The sequence below is a fragment of the Telmatherina bonti genome (genome assembly GCF_933228915.1).
Source record: "Telmatherina bonti genome assembly, chromosome: 18".
NCBI classification, from domain to species: domain Eukaryota; kingdom Metazoa; phylum Chordata; class Actinopteri; order Atheriniformes; family Telmatherinidae; genus Telmatherina; species Telmatherina bonti.
The window spans coordinates 39,014,949-39,032,189 of record NC_136616.1 but is presented as its reverse complement, the minus strand read 5'-3'; the positions used below and the strand labels follow the sequence as shown (position 1 = coordinate 39,032,189).

Genomic DNA, 17,241 nt, shown 5'->3' with positions numbered 1-17,241 from the left:
GGAATGACAAGCCCCCCGGACTGCACAGAGTGTTCCTGCAAAGGCCAAAGCAGGAGGATGGGTTGGCCTGCCCTAATTTCCAGTTTTACGATTGGGCTGCCAATATTCGCTGCATCTCACACTGGGTTCACTTTCATTTTAACCTCTCCCCCCCTTGTTTGGGTGGCAATGGAAGCCTGTGCCTCTGGCTCAGTCTTTCTTCCTGCTCGTGTTTGCGCTGCACTCCCTGTCTCTTCAACCAGCCTCCATGGTAACATGGTTGTCAGGGAGTTGCATCCCATTGCATCCAACCATTTTTTCACCCTCTCCGTGTTTGATAGAGCCTTTAATATCTGGACTGATAGGAACCTCAAGTGTTTCAGGGATCTATTTATAAATGGAAACTTTGCCTCTTTCTCTCAACTGAGCCAAACTTTTGGTCTTCCCACATCCCATTTCTTTCGATTCCTCCAGGTGTGACACTACCTTCAGAAATTAATTCCAAATTTCCACAGGAACCCCCAGCAAACCACTTTGATACACTTCCGTCTTTTAATCCTACGTCTAAAGGTATCTTTTCTAAACTCTGCGATACCGTTTCCAGCATTCACAACCATCCCCTCGTAACTATCAGGTCAGCTTGGGAGGAGGATCTTGGTTCTCCTTTTCCAGACTCTACGTGGAAGCTTATCCTGAAGCATATTAGCTCATCCTCTATATGTGCCAGGCATTCGCTACAGCAGTTTAAAGTCGTTCACCAAATCCATATCTCCAAAACTAAACTAGCTCGCATCTACCCAAATGTTGACCGCATTTGTGACAAATGCCAGTCTGCCCCTGGTTCTCTCCCCCATTTGTACTGGTCTTGCCCATCCTTGTCAAATTACTGGCAGTCTTACCTTCAATCTATTTCGGAGGTATTTAACCATCATATCTCCCCAAACGCCCTGACTGCCATCTTCGGTCTTCGGTCTGCCCCCAGACGGTGACATGCCAAAAGCTAAGAATGAGATCCTCGCCTTCTCCTCTCTCATAGCTCGCAGGGCTATCATACTACGCTGGAAGGAGTACTTACCTCCCTCTGTCTCACACTGGATTTTGGATATGATGAATCTGCTGTGTCTGTTGATAGGTTTTACAGCACCTAGCGCCCCTTTCTGGATTTTTTTGAAAAACATACAACATCCATATCAGAGTAGCCCCCCCCCCCAACCCTGTTTGTGTGTGTTTGTGTGCCTGTATGTTAGTGAGAGAGAGAGGGACTACGTTTCTGTTGTTTTGTTTTGTTTTTTTTTTCTCAATTATGGAGTGTGGGTGGGTGGGTAGTGGGGGGGTGGTGGATGGGTAGTGGGTGCGCACTATGTTGCTTTGTTCTAATACTACCTCATTCTTAACTGAGGGTGCCATTCATATTAATGGGAGAAAAACAAAAAAAACCCTCACTATGTTTCTGCCTGATGTTCTTTGTTGACCTTTGAAAGTTTCAATAAAAGACCTTTGAAAGAAAGAACACTACAAAATAAAACAAGAACCCAAACATGAGAAAACACATAAAATGTAATGACTCAAAGAGGACATCCTATAGTTTAATCCCAACCTCTGTTAAACAGCTGATCTGGAAACTGTAGCTCTTTATTCTAATTTTTCTTCATGTATTTAATGATTTATTGTGATCAAACACATGACAAGTTTTAATACTTTTATTGTGTCTGTTGCACCGTCTCCCGTGCAAACCAGGCTCCTAACAGATAAATAAATTTAATTTGATTTGAATGAAAGTGTGTGAGGCAGAAGGTTACTGTAACAAAGTTTAACTTCTTTAAACCGATGGAGGAGGAGAAGAAACATCTACCTCGACATGCCGACGTGATTCTAAACACATCTTACAGAGACAAAGAACCATCGCAGAACATACTGTCCAGATATGTGACAGAGTGAGACCTCTGTCCGCTCACTCCTGTCTGTGGGGGCTGCTGGCCCTTTAAGAAGACAGGAAGAGCCGACACCTTACCCCCTCCACCCCCACCCCGCCATCCTCTTCCCAAACACATTGTTCTGATGCTGCCGGCCAGAAGCTGCTTTCCTCCTGCTGCAGAACAGACTGGGACCGTGACGGGAACTGGGACCGTGACGGGAACTGGGGCCAGGACTGGAACTGGGACCGGGGCAAGACCTGGGACCCGGACTGGAGCTGTTTTTGCAGACCAGGTGCTCAGATGGATCCACCGGCTCATACATGATGAGATAATGGGAGGACAGACATGGAGACAACATGATTGGACACGCTACTGGACAAACTGGAAGGAGCTCAGGTGAGTCTGTTACACAACAAAGAGTCCTTCTGCCTCCTCTTCCTCCTTTTTTCTCTTTGTCCGCATCCTCCTCACTGATGCTCACAATGCTGTTGTCATGGCAACCATATCATAGTCTGAGGTCATGGGCGGAAGAAAGGATCTAAGTCTGAGGGGTGTCTTTGTGTGACATCAGTAACCATCATATCAGACCTGTCAATCAACTTATCGGTATCACATGACGTTTCCAGTGATGTCACAAACAAGCGAGACTAGTTCTGGTTGGTGGGAAGATGGAGGGAAATGTCTGTTTTCTTCTTCAAGACCTTTGAATAAACAATGAGAGATGAGACACTGTGTCCAGATTCACCCTGACTGTTGTCAGATCAGCTCTTTGTCCTTTAGCAGATTGTCAAGAGGTTTGTGTAAAAACATCACGAACTGCTCCTTTCCATCAGCTGGTCAACAGGAAGTGAAATGAAGGAAGCCGGCTTACACACACACACACACACACACACACACACACACACACACACACACACACACACACACACACACAGGAAACAAAAGAAGAAGGGTAATCAGAGTATTTCTGCAGATTACAGCACACACTCTGCTGCTTTTGTTCCTGTGTGTGTGTGTGTGTGTGTGTGTGTGTGTGTGTCTGTGCGTGCGCGTGTCCTACTTTCTTTGTTTGATGGCTTGGTCAAAAGAACACAAAGACTCGGAGACAATGAGACGTGGATGCTGGAGAGGAAGACACACGGGGGAAAATTATCACGAAGTTCAGGAAATAAACAAGAAAAAAAAAAACAAGCAGCAGAATATTTAACCTGTTTGTTTGGTTGTTTCTGTAGAAAGGAGGTAAAAACTGGAAAATCTGGCGTATTTCCATTAATCCGAATCATAAAAGTCAATATTCTCACCCATCATCAAAGCTTATGTGAGTCCAGCTAAGTTACCGTGGTAACCAAAGCTAACTACCCAATCGGATTGGGTCCAGGATCACTGTCTGGCTAAGTTACCGTGGTAACCAGTAATGAAAAACCAATTTGATCCAGTCCAGGATTACTGTCTGGAGGGAATGAATCAACATTAGCTACCATAAGCTAATCAGACTACTATACGTTTTATATGGAGGGGATGAATCAGTGTTAGCTACCATAAGCTAATCAGACTGCTACACATTTTACATAGAAGGAATGAATCAATGTTAGCTACCATAAGCTAATCAGAATACTATGCATTTTATATAGAGGGGATGAATCAATGTTAGCTACCATAAGCTAATCAGACTACTACACATTTTATATGGAAGGAATGAATCAACATTAGCTACCATAAGCTAATCAGACTACTAAACATTTTATATAGAGGGGATGAATCAATGTTAGCTACCATAAGCTAATCAGACTACTAAACATTTTATATAGAGGGGATGAATCAATGTTAGCTACCATAAGCTAATCAGACTGCTACACATTTTACATAGAAGGAATGAATCAATGTTAGCTACCATAAGCTAATCAGAATACTATGCATTTTATATAGAGGGGATGAATCAATGTTAGCTACCATAAGCTATTCAGACTACTACACATTTTATATGGAAGGAATGAATCAACATTAGCTACCATAAGCTAATCAGACTACTAAACATTTTATATAGAGGGGATGAATCAATGTTAGCTACCATAAGCTAATCAGACTACTACACATTTTACATAGAAGGAATGAATCAACATTAGCTACCATAAGCTAATCAGAATACTATACATTTTACATGGAAGGGATGAATCAATGTTAGCTACCATAAGCTAATCAGACTACTACACATTTTATATGGAAGGAATGAATCAACATTAGCTACCATAAGCTAATCAGACTACGAAACATTTTATATAGAGGGGGTGAATCAATGTTAGCTACCATAAGCTAATCAGACTACTACACATTTTATATGGAAGGAATGAATCAATATTAGCTACCATAAGCTAATCAGACTACTACACATTTTATATGGAAGGAATGAATCAACATTAGCTACCATAAGCTAATCAGACTACGAAACATTTTATATAGAGGGGGTGAATCAATGTTAGCTACCATAAGCTAATCAGACTACTACACATTTTATATGGAAGGAATGAATCAATATTAGCTACCATAAGCTAATCAGACTACTAAACATTTTATATAGAGGGGGTGAATCAATGTTAGCTACCATAAGCTAATCAGACTACTACACATTTTATATGGAGGGGATGAATCAATGTTAACTAGGATAAGCTAATCAGACCACTATTTTTTTTTTTATGGAGGGGATGAATCAATGTTACCTACCATAAGCTAATCAGACTACTACACATTTTATATGGAGGGTATGAATCAATGTTAACTAGGATAAGCTATTTTTTATGGAGGGTATGAATCAATGTTAACTAGGATAAGCTAATCAGACCACTATACATTTTTTATGGAGGGGATGAATCAATGTTAATAACCATAAGCTAACCAGAATACTATACATTTTATATGGAAGGGATGAATCAATGTTAACTAGGATAAGCTATCAGACTACTATACATTTTATATGGAAGGAATGAATCAATATTAGCTACTGTAAACTAATCAGACTACTACACATTTTATATGGAAGGAATGAATCAATGTTAACTAGGATAAGCTATCAGACTACTATACATTTTATGTGGAGGGGATGAATCAATGTTAACTAGGATAAGCTAATCAGACCACTATACATTTTATATGGAAGGGATGAATCAATATTAACTAGCAAAAGCTGGTCAGACCACTATACATTTCCAATGTTGGCTACCTCTATCTCCAAACCAGACATCTTACCTCCTGAATCATAACACTCGACACTTCTGTTCAGAAATATCAGGGTCGTGACATGGTCCATGCTAAACTGGCTATGTCCTCCTGGGTGTGGTGGGCATTGACTCTGTCTTGCTTTCTCTCAGACGAACACTAACACACAAAATGTGGCTTCTGTATCTGGAATGAGGACAGGTGGTTATCAGGCAACCAGAGCGCTGATGATTGCAGGATTTATTATCATATATACAAGCATTGATAGAAACTGTGATGCTAACTATAATAATACTGAAAACACCCACTTTACAATGATAATATTGTTGTATGAAATGGTGACAATCATTATAATGATTTTCACTATTTTTAGATTTTTCTCTTTCCTGCTACATTTAGGCGGTGGGCCGATGGAAAATTTTGTTTCTTTAGGCAATCCCCACAAGGAAGGACCTCATCTTTAGTAGACAACATCTTCATTTTTTAAGAAATGGAACAATAATGGTTGGCAGTCTTAACTCTTGCACATTTTTGTTTTGCTATTGCTAACCTTGTCTAAGTTACCAGTTCCGGCAAGCTGAGGGCTCAGCTTTGGTCTGGGTAGACATAGTTATAGTTTTTGTTCCATGATGCCGCTTGATATTGCCTTTTGAGGGCTCATAAACACACACCAATGCTCATAAATTCCCATAAATGCCAATACTGTTATGCCCTGCCTTGCTGACTCCACCTTCAATCAGCTTGTCCTCCCTCTCAAAGCACAGCTGCACCAGGTCACCAGACAAACACACACCTGCCAACAATCATCACCATCCCTTCAAAGCCAGCTCACTCCTCCAGAGCAATCAAACTCCAGTTTCTGATTCTTTTAATTCTTCTTCTTCAAACGATGACACATACAGTAGATGATCTGATTTCTTTCCATTGTCTCTGTCTGGCTATTTACATCACAGTAACACCAATAACATACACTGAATGGAGGAGCTGCTACAGTCAGGGTAATCAAACAAAAACACCATAAGTGTGACACGTGGCTCGTTGTGACTTCCAGATGTTTGGCACTGTCAAGCAACTTTAATACTTTCCTGTGGGCATAGGAGTTGCTTCTTTAGCTTGGGATTTTTAGCGTTTTGGATGTGCCCACCTCATTTCCACCTAGTGGTGCCATTGGTTCAACTGACTTGGTGAGTTGGGGTGTTTGCCTGTACATTTAACTCATTTTAAGTTATGATTATGGAAACAATCTGCCATAATTACGAATGCCTCCAAAAAGACCTAATTAAGAAAAAACTAGCTTAAAAATGTTACAAATCCAGGTCTTTTCTCACTCCAGTCTTCAAAACTAAAGCTGATATGCGACCTCGGCCCACCGACTATGATGTTATTTGTTTAGATATATCAGTGTTCTTTATTGCGGCTCCGCATGTGGCTCACTGACTCTTGATTTGCGGCTCGTGAAGCAGCCACTGGTTTTCTGAAAATGCTATCTAAACTAGAAAAACCATCTGTGAATGCCAAAGACCAAAAAGACCAAAAGTCACCACATATCTCCTGAATGGGCTGAAGAGTTTGATACTTGAATGGTTGAAGTGAGACAAAAGGTTTAGGAGGAGTAGCGTTTCAAACGTTTTGCAGGAAAGACAACTTTGTTTCATTTGAAGCATTGTAATAAAAATTTAATTTGTAACTGTTGCATCTCCACTGTTTCTATTTTCACTTGAAATACACAGTCTATATTAATTGTACAACTTCTGAAGACAGACATTGCACAGACCTTAACTTTTTGTGCATGTAGTCCACACATTAACTGCACTGAAGCTGAAGCACTCCGATGGAACGGTACGCAGCACTCTGTATGCAACAACTGGTATACCGTCATGGTGCACAATTAGTCGGGCTAGATTTGAACCTGTTCCATGTATACCAATGGGCATTCACAGTAATTGAGATCCGGTTCTTTATTATTCTTATTATTCCGCCAAACTTTGGCATGCTACCCCTACACTGTTCAAGTCACTTCAGCCATTCACATCTTAAACCCTGCAGCTCCTTCAGGAGAAGTGTGCTATGACTTTCGTCATTTCAAATCTTTGTATTTTTTGAGATATTTATGGTAACATTTTGCAAAAATTAATTTAGCATTGTTATTGGATGAAATTCTTTCAAATCCACTGTGCATTGGATGTTGTAAAAATTCAGCTCTGCCATTGGTCAGTTTTTGCATAATGAGCTGAAAACTGCTTCAACAGGGTTTCAGAGCTCTGCACCAGTTTGCAGTGTCCGGTTCATCAAGTTCCCATCCCCATTGTCTTTCCTGCAAAATGTGTTTGGCACGCTACTCCTCCTACACCATTTGCCTCACTTCAACCATTCAGATATCAAACCGTTCAGCTCATTCAGGAGATTTGAGTTATGACTTTTGGTGTTTCTAACATGTAAACTTTTCAAGTTATTCACATTTTTGCCAAATATTAAAATCCTCTCCTGTGATTGGACAAAATGGAAATCAGCTCAGTGATTGGTCCATTTTGTGCACCGGTACACAGGTACACATACAAGGCATGGGTTCAAATGCAGCATTTAACATATAGCTCTGTTGTCGTTTGTTGACTGTTGCTTGTGTGATGGCGTGCAGTTCTGCAGGCAGCTCAATGTAAACTGTTGGTCTCAGCTGCACACTTCAAGGAGCAAAGGAATTTATTTGCAAATGTCTCAGTTAAATATGAAGGATTTGTTCCAACAATGCTCCCTGCAACATTTCAACACTTTGATAAATCTGAAACACTTTAAACAAAGTTTTTCACATTGAGCAAAGTCTGTCACATCTTTACTGGAGTTTAGTTCAACCTTGCACATGTTTTTGCAATCCTGCTAATTCCACCCTGCTGGACATGGAAAAAAAGGCGTTCCCATCCCAACTGGAAAACATTTTTTAACGCTTTTTCCAAGGTGCAGCTAAGAGTACTAGTGGCGTAGTGAGTAAGTCGGTGTGCTTCAAAACAAGTTCATGGGTTGAATCCCGATGTGGGGCAATTAAAAATAGTGTATTGTTCTTTCTCTTTCAATTTCTTATACTTATGCAATTTCATTTCAATCATTCAGCATAGTTCAATAAATGAGCATTCACAGTTGGTATTATTTCAATAATAGTTGTTTCTAGTTGGAATGGGAATGTTTTTTTTTTTTTTTTTGTTTTTTTTACACTTCCTGCTGTGTGTAATCGGCAAAAGAGCTTAAGATTTAAACGTGTGCAGTAGCACACAAGATTTATTAGATATAGATAAACATAAGCATTAGGAGAAGTACAACCATCTGATATGATTAATGAAGATTCAGCTCCTGGATTTGAACTCACAACCTTTTGAATGAGAGGCAATTCATTTTATCACTGTCACAACAGTTCTTCATCACACCCTGGCAGGAGCGCTAATATTTTTTGCCATTGGTATGGGATTGCCTTTGCCACCAGTGTGTAATCAGCAGAATTGCAAAAAGATGTGAGAGGTTGAAGTGCTGTCAAGACGCCAAAGATTATTTTAAATAGTTTGTAAATTTAACAAAAATTCTGAAGTCAGTAGTTAAACTACATTAATCATTGCAGAAAACCATTTAGAACTGCTTGTGTAATCAGTTAAAGACTTTGTTCAATGTGAACAACAAAACTATACTATTTCACTGTCATTTCTGCATTTTTTTTTTTTTTTACCTTGAACTAACCCTTTGTATTAATTGCAAAATTTTTGAGGACAGACATTGCACAGGATCTATCTTATTTGTGCAGACAGCCCACACTTAAATTGTACAGTTTGCAGCCAAAGCCAAAATCAAAGCTCTTTGATCGGATCAGTCCACAGCACTGTGTGTGCATAATTAACATACTATCACGGTGTACAATGTTCAAGACAGGATTTGAACCCATGTATACCAATGTGTAACTGTGTACTGGTGCACAAAATGGACCAATTGCTGAGCTGCATTTTCTGTTTTGTCCAATCACAGGAACAGATTTTAAAAATTGACAAAAACTTGAATAACTTGAAAACTCGAAATGTGTAGGAGGAGTAGCGAGCCAAAAATTGGCGGAATAATCCGGAATAATAATAAAGAACAGGATCTTAATAATGTGAATGCCCATAGGGCATGCCCATAGGGGATTCACGTTATTGAGTGAATCGATGCAAATTAATAAGATAGAAAGAACCGGTTCTCAGTACTGTGATTAACAAGTCATTATGATCCTCAATGGTGCAGTTCTCTCCACAAATAAGAGCTGCAGGCTGCTTGCAGAAACTTTACTGTTGTAACGGCTTTAACTGACCCTGTCAGAGTTGCCAGTTTTGGCTAATTTCAGCTGCACCGAAATCCACCAAAGAGCTGCTCTGTCGGTAGCTCTATATATGTATTGAAAAAGAAACGCCCACATTCTGGAGGCATTATTGTATTTTCACCATATACTGTTGCATAAGAATGTCATTACTCCGTCCAATATTTAGGATAACCATTCGTTGCTAAAAAGATGAATGTTACTGATTTGGCAACGTAGCAGGATATGTACAGTGGGAACGCTTTTCATGGGGGGTGGCGACTCTCTTCTTGTCTTAGTATATTGAGTGCGGCTCTTGTTGAATTAACAGTGAGGTTCACTGAGATAGATGATTTACAGGAATCTGGATTCTCACTTGTTGTTGTTACTCCCCGTCACGGCCGGTGTGCCACTGGCCTCAGTTTTCTGTTTGTCTCCTATGTTCCCCCCCTCTGCCACATATTCCATTAATACAGTGTTAACATGCAGCTTCGGCTGTCGCCGAGGCAAAAACTCGGGCATGGGAGGAGTTCGGCGAGGCCATGGAGAAAGACTTCCGGACGGCTTCGAGGAGGTTCTGGTCCACCATCCGGCGGCTCAGGAGGGGGAAGCAGTGCTCCATCAATACTGTGTACAGTGGAGATTGGGAGCTGCTGGCCTCAACTCGGGACGTTGTGGGTCGGTGGAGGGAATACTTTGAAGACCTCCTCAATCCTACCAACACGTCTTCCGATGAGGAAGCAGAGCTGGTGGACTCAGGGGTGGACTCTCCTATCTCTGGGGCTGAAGTCGCTGAGGTGGTCAAAAAGCTCCTTGGCGGCAAGGCCCCGGGGGTGGATGAGATCCGCCCGGAGTTCCTTAAGGCTCTGGATGCTGTGGGGCTGTCCTGGCTGACACGCCTCTGCAGCATCGCGTGGACATCGGGGGCAGTACCGCTGGACTGGCAGACTGGGGTGGTGGTCCCCCTTTTTAAGAAGGGGGACCAGAGGGTGTGTTCCAATTACAGAGGAATCACACTCTTCAGCCTCCCTGGTAAGGTCTATTCAGGGGTCCTGGAGAGGAGGATCCGCCGGATAGCCGAATCTCGGATTGAGGAGGAGCAGTGTGGTTTTCGTCCTGGTCGCGGAACAGTGGACCAGCTCTATCCCCTCGTTGGGGTCTTGGAGGGGGCATGGGAGTTTGCCCAACCAGTCTACATGTGCTTTGTGGACCTGGAGAAGGCATTCGACCGTGTCCCCCGGGGGCTCCTGTGGGGGGTACTCCGGGGGTATGGGGTACCGGACACCCTTGTACGAGCTGTCCGGTCCCTGTACGACAGGTGTCAGAGCTTGGTCCGCATTGCCGGTAGTAAGTCGGATCCGTTTCCGGTGAGGGTTGGACTCCGCCAAGGCTGCCCTTTATCACCGATTCTGTTCATAACTTATATGGACAGAATTTCTAGGTGCAGCCGAGGTGTTGAGGGGATCCGGCTTGGTGGCCTCAGGATTGGGTCTCTGCTTTTTGCAGATGACGTGGTCCTGTTGGCTTCATCTGGTCGTGATCTCCAGCTCTCGCTTGAGCGATTCGTGGCTGAGTGTGAAGCGGCTGGGATGAGAATCAGCACCTCAAAATCTGAGACCATGGTCCTCAGCCGGAATAGGGTGGATTGCCCTCTCCGGGTCGGAAGTCAGGTCCTGCCTCAAGTGGAGGAGTTTAAATATCTCGGGGTCTTGTTCACGAGTGAGGGAAGGATGGAGTGTGAGATGGACAGACGGATCGGTGCGGCGTCTGCAGTAATGCGGACTCTGTGCCGGTCTGTCGTGGTGAAGAAGGAGCTGAGCCAGAAGGCGAAGCTCTCGATTTACCAGTCGATCTACGTTCCTACCCTCACCTATGGTCATGAGCTGTGGGTCGTGACCGAAAGAAGGAGATCTCGTATACAGGCGGCTGAAATGGGTTTCCTCCGCAGGGTGGCCGGGCTCTCCCTTAGAGATAGGGTGAGGAGCTCGGTCATCCGGGAGGAGATCAGAGTAGAGCCGCTGCTCCTCCGCATCGAGAGGAACCAGTTGAGGTGGCTCGGGCATCTGGTCAGGATGCCTCCTGGACCTCCCTGGTGAGGTGTTCCAGGCACGTCCCTCTGGGAGGAGACCCCGGGGAAGACCCAGGACACGCTGGAGGGATTATATCTCTCGGCTGGCCTGGGAACGCCTCGGGATCCCCCCCGCAGAGTTGGCAAATGTGGCTGGGGAGAGGGAAGTCTGGGCTTCCCTGCTTAGGCTGCTGCCCCCGCGATCCGACCCTGGATAAGCGGCAGAAGATGAAGATGAAGACAGTGTTAACTTCCACCCCTATGCTGACGACACACATCTCTACATCTTCTCCACCCAACCCCCTCTCTGAATGTCAGCTCTACATCTTCTCCACCCATCACCTACAGATGCTCCATAATCTGGCTCCTTCTTACCTGTCTGACCTGCTCCTTGTCACTACTCCCTCCCTACTCTCAGATCTTCATCCTCCATCTTACCATTCACTCCACCTGCCTCACCACTGCCTTCAGTCGCTCTGGAGCTTTCTCCCATCTGAGCGTTGATTCTCTCCCATCATCCAAATCTGAGCCCAGAACCATCTGTTCAGAATGGACCACTCTCTTTAACGTTCTATCTATATGTTTTTACACTTTTATGTAAACTGGGAATCACTGGACAATAGTAACAGGAACTTTGTTTTACAGGTAGAGCTGCACTGAGGCAAGCCACTTTGTGACTGGTGGTTACCATGGTGCCCAGGCCATCATCAGGTGAACTATGGGGTCTCCATCTGATGCCCCCCCGGATTCTGGTGGACTGCTGCCTCCCCAATGGTGAGATGCCAATTTCTGTCAAATGTAAATGTCTGCTGTGTTTCCACTGTGTTTTTGTGTGCCTGCTGTGTTTCCTCTGGATTAACAACTGGGGTTTTTATTTATTTTTTTTTTGTTTGGTTTTTTTTTTTGTCTCTGTTGTTTTGTTAATTTCTGTCATTGAGATCCTGTTCGGCCATTTTTAGTATTATTTCGCCAGTTTTTGCCATGCTACTACTCCTGCACTGTTCAAGTCACTTCAATCATTCAGATCCAGAACTGTGCTGCTCCTTCAGGACATGTGGGTTAGGGTAAATTTTAAATCTTTGTAGTTTTTGAGATATTTAGCATTTTGTAAAAATAAATTCAGCCTTGTGATTGGATGAAAGTCCTTCCAACCAAATGCAGATTGGACCTTGCTGAAAGTTTGCACAACTGGTCACTGTTTGTCTCACTTCAGCCATTCAAGTATCAAACTCTTCAGCCCATTCAGGAGATATTTTCTACGACTTTTGGTCTTTGTAACATTTAAACTTTTTAAGTTATTCAAGTTTTTGTCAATTTATTGAAATCTGTTCCTGTGATTGGACGAAACGGAATTCAGCTCAGTGATTGGTCCATTTTGTGCACCGGTACACAGATACACATACAAGGCACTAGTTCAAATACAGCATTTAACATATAGCTCTGTTGTAGTTTGTCAGCTGTTGCTTGTGTGATGACATGCAGTTCTGCAGGCTGCTCCATGTGAACTATTGGTCTCAGCTGCACACTTCAAGGAGCAAAGGAATTTATTTGCAAATGTCCCAGTTAAATATGGAAGATTTGTTCCAACAAAGCTACCTGCAACATTTCAACACTTTGATAAATCTGAAACACTTTAAACAAAGTTTTTCACATTGAACAATAAAGTCTTTCACATCTTTACTGGAGTTTAGTTCAACCTTACACATGTTTTGCAATCCTGCTAATTACACCCTGCTGGACGTGAAAAAAGGTGTTCCCATCCCATTTGGAAAACATTTAAATGCTGTTTCCAAGGTGCAACTAAGAGAACTAGTGGTGTAGTGAGTAAGTCAGTGTGCTTGAAAACAGGAGTTCATGGGTTGAATCCCAATGTGGGCAAAAAAAAAATCAGTTGTGCTTTTATTTTTTTTCAATTTCTAATACTTATTTCATTTAAATCATTCACTTTAGTTCAATAAATGGGCATTCACACTTGCTATTATTTCAATAATAGCTGTTTTTAGTTTCCATTGAGTTTTCTATTGTGTTTTCACTGTTTGTTACTGTGCCTCTATGGACTTCCAGCTATTGTTACTGCTTTGTTTTTATTTTTACTGTTTCCAGATAGTTTTCACTATTTCTGTGACATTTCCCCTGTTTCTGTTGTTTCCACTTTGTTTCTATGCTGTTTTACCATTTTCTTTGAGAAGATTGATAAATTGATTGATTTTGCATGCCACTGATTCCAGTCGAGTGTATTGGGGAATGAAGATGTTCCCAGCACTGCAGGTGATATGCAGGGTACACCTGGACAGGTTTGCAGTGTTTCTACGAAGTGTATTCGTCAGTTCATATTGAGCTACAACCTCCGACAGTTGAAAGGGAGTGTGTTGCACTCCAATGTTGGGGGCTTGTTGGGGGTCTGTGGCAGACTCAGGGGTGGGGATCTTGGCTGCTTCACTGCTCGGGGGGGGGGCTAGTTGTCCGGTCCTGGGGTGCTTGCATGGGTCAGTGATTGGAGTGGGCTTGTGTTGGTAGGGCAGGGCTGCTGGTGGGGGAGGGGTAGAGGATTGGCAGGATTTGGCTCTATGGTGGGCGGCCATGCTGCTGCAGGGTGGGCTGGGCGTGGGTCCTGGGCTCTGGTATGTCCCACAGGTTTGTCCCTTGTCTATCAATGGGGGAGGGTTGGCCTGCACCTTAGGGGCCGAGCTGACTTAGATTTGCCTCTGTGGTGGTGGGCGGGTCCTTGTCCTGGTGCTTGGTTGTGGCTCCGGGACCAAGGGAGTTGGGGGTTTTAGCGTGCGTGTGGTTGTGGGGGACTGTGTGTGGGTATTTGTGTGTGCGTGTGGATGGGGCGAGGTTAGGGTTGTGTGTATAAGGGAAGGTTGTAGTGGTAAGTTTGTATGGGGGCAAGGAGGGATGGTGGTTAGGAAGGGATGAGAGAGGTGCATTTTGGGAAAGAGAGATGATGGTGTGCAGGAGCAAACTGATGAAGTTGTGTGTGTGTGTGAGTGTGTGGTTGAGGTTAGGGGGGTCTTGGTGCCCGGGGAGCATGACTGGTGCTCTAGGGTGTGGCCTGGCTGCCGCTTGGTGGTGGTCTGGGGATCCTGGCGCTCCGTTGGTGTGGACTGGGCCCTCTGCTTGTGGGGGTGGAGGTTGCCTTCGGCTATTGGGGCCCTGGGCACCACCCTCTGTCTGCACTGGGCGGCCAGTGCCCAGCACCCCATTGGGGCCTGTTCCCCCTGACTGTGTGGGGACTCTGGCTGGGACCCCCCCCTCCACCGCTTCCTGGGTGGGTGCATGGCTGGCTCTGGAGTGGGGCGGTTGGGGTCTGTGCTTGGGGGTAGCTCCTAGCTGCCCAGGTCTTGGGGTCCTCCTGGCCTTTGGGTGGGTGGGGTCACATTGTGTGGGCTGGGCATGATCTCTCTTCTCTGAACATGTTCCACTCTCTATGTTCTGCATGTGACACAGTCAATGAGTCGTCTGCAGGTTCATTTACTAACAATGGCTGGTTTTTTCTCTGTGTGTCTGATATAACTTGTTCATTTCTGGTTCTCCTGACAGTTGATGATTTCATCCTCCAGCAGGGGAACATGACTCCAATGTGTATAGGTGTATGGATATGTGTGTTTATAGGCGAGTATGTATGTATATGCATATGTATGTAGGTTTTTTTCTTTCTTTTTTTTTTTTACTCTCTCCGAGGTTTTTCTTTGTTTGCTCTTCTCTTCTATTTCTGTCCCTCTTCTGTCCTCTCTGGTCCAGTTCAGCAATACAAACAATTATACTAAATAAATAGGGAAATAAAATAAGAATCCAGAACATCAAGGGGATCATTATATTTATCCCGCGCTCCTTGGCAAAGTGAATTTGCTCAGCAGAAAACAAGCATCCAGATAATTGTTCTGCTTGCTTAAATGCCTGAACAAGCCAAATAAATAAATAAATAAATAAAAGGGAGTCAAACCCCACAGATGACCAACATGACAACTGAAATAAATAAGGTAATGTTAATAAATATGAAAGTTGATTTTAATAAACAAGTTTCTAGTCTGCTACAAAAAATGGTTTGGTTTTAATAGGTCATGTTTACCTTCATGGTAGCTGCGGGAGAAAGGGGACTGGGGAGGACTCATTCCTTTAACAGTAATTTAGTCTGAACATTAGGCATAATTAGAGGTGTGTTTGCTGATATCCAGCAGAATGTGGCAAAACTATGGTGATTTAGGTTTTACCGCCTACCTCCATTAGCTGGTTAGCTCAGTTAGCTCTTAGCTACAGGCAGGTTGGAGTTTGATAGCTGTCAATCATCCATCCTCAAGCTCACAGCTGCCCTCTCACCTCCAACTCTTTGCCTGTTTTTATATTTTCTTCAGAAATCTGCATCCCAGAAGCTCCACCCATTTTTATTTACAGTGTGTGGTTGATGTGTTTCAGGGATGATGGTGAGTCTGGAGTGCCTTCGTGAAACCCCCCTCATCAGCATTAAGCAGCAGCTCTTTTCAGAGGCCAGGAAGTATCCACTCTACCACCTGCTTCAGGTACAACTACCTCTACCTGGAATTTCATCTACTGCAACTATTACACACCACCTGAATGTTAGGTGACCTCTGACCTGTCATTATCCAGGAGGAGTCATGCTACATCTTTGTAGGCGTGACCCAGGAGGCAGAAAGGGAGGAGTTTTACGACGAGACTCGGCGTCTGTGTGATTTGCGACTCTTTCACCCAATCCTGAAGGTTATTGAGCCCCTGGGAAACCGTGAGGAGAAGATCCTGAACCGGGAGATTGGTGAGACCCACCTCCTTCCAAGATATGTCCTGATTGTAACCCCTATGCTCCAGACTAACCCTGTCACCCTGCAGGGTTTGCCATTGGCATGCCGGTGTGCGAGTTTGAGATGATGAAGGACCCAGAGATCCAGGACTTTCGTCGCTCCATACTCAGTGTGTGCAGAGAGGCCATGGAAGAGAGGGAGGGAGGGGGGGCCCACAGTCAGGCACTATACGTTTACCCCCCTAATGTTGAGTCCAGCCCCCATCTACCCCCACACATCTATAGCAAGCTCGACAAAGGTGTTGAAACACTTCTGTTCCCTGTAAATGGCTGTATGTACCTGTCCTTCTGCAGATGTCTACCTGTCCAGACCTGTTTGATTCCACTTACCTCTCTCTGTGCAGGGCGGCTGATTGTGACCATCTGGGTAATTGTGTCTCCATCTAACTCCAAACAGAAGTACACGTTGAAGGTTTGTGTGAGGTCCATGCTGCAAAGTGTATCAGAGGAAATAAAGATGTTGACATTTCTGTTTGCAAAGGAAGGGGAGTCAGGGCATCATCAACACAGTGTCGCTGGATACTGTGAGACTGTCTTGGTTGACACACCCCTGCTACATTACATGAAAATCCTGAACAGTGCTACTGGACTACCAGACTGCCGCCGCCCACCCAAAACCCCATTCCGACCTTATACAACTTCCCAGCAGTAAGAATTAAACAACACAAAAACACTTCTGGGGTTAATCGTGAAAACCTCATAAAAATAAAAACAATGGATTTAATAAAATCTGAAAATAAGACAATAAAGTGTGGCCTACTGAATATCAGATCCCTCCCAAATAAGTCTTTATTAGTCAATGACTTGATAGGTGATCACCACATTGATTTATTCTGTCTTACGGAAACCTGGTTACAGCAAGAGGATTATGTTAGTATTAATGAAGCTACGCCAGCTAACTATTTAAACTTTCACATTCCTAGAACTACAGGCAGAGGAGGAGGTGTTG

The 17,241-nt window shown here is 43.8% G+C and overlaps 1 protein-coding gene across 1 annotated transcript in view; it reads left to right on the top strand.

Annotated features, from left to right (window-relative positions):
• Positions 1–2,116: 2,116 nt before the first annotated feature.
• Positions 2,117–17,241, top strand: part of LOC306769399 (phosphatidylinositol 4,5-bisphosphate 3-kinase catalytic subunit alpha isoform) — a 62,228-nt gene continuing 47,103 nt past the window's right edge. The window contains exons 1-6 of the mRNA XM_079257983.1: positions 2,117–2,291; positions 12,122–12,250; positions 15,893–15,996; positions 16,085–16,247; positions 16,322–16,531; positions 16,637–16,704. Coding sequence (XP_079114109.1) covers positions 12,166–12,250; positions 15,893–15,996; positions 16,085–16,247; positions 16,322–16,531; positions 16,637–16,704 — 630 coding nt within the window. The 5' untranslated portion in view covers positions 2,117–2,291; positions 12,122–12,165. The remainder of the gene's footprint in view (positions 2,292–12,121; positions 12,251–15,892; positions 15,997–16,084; positions 16,248–16,321; positions 16,532–16,636; positions 16,705–17,241) is intronic.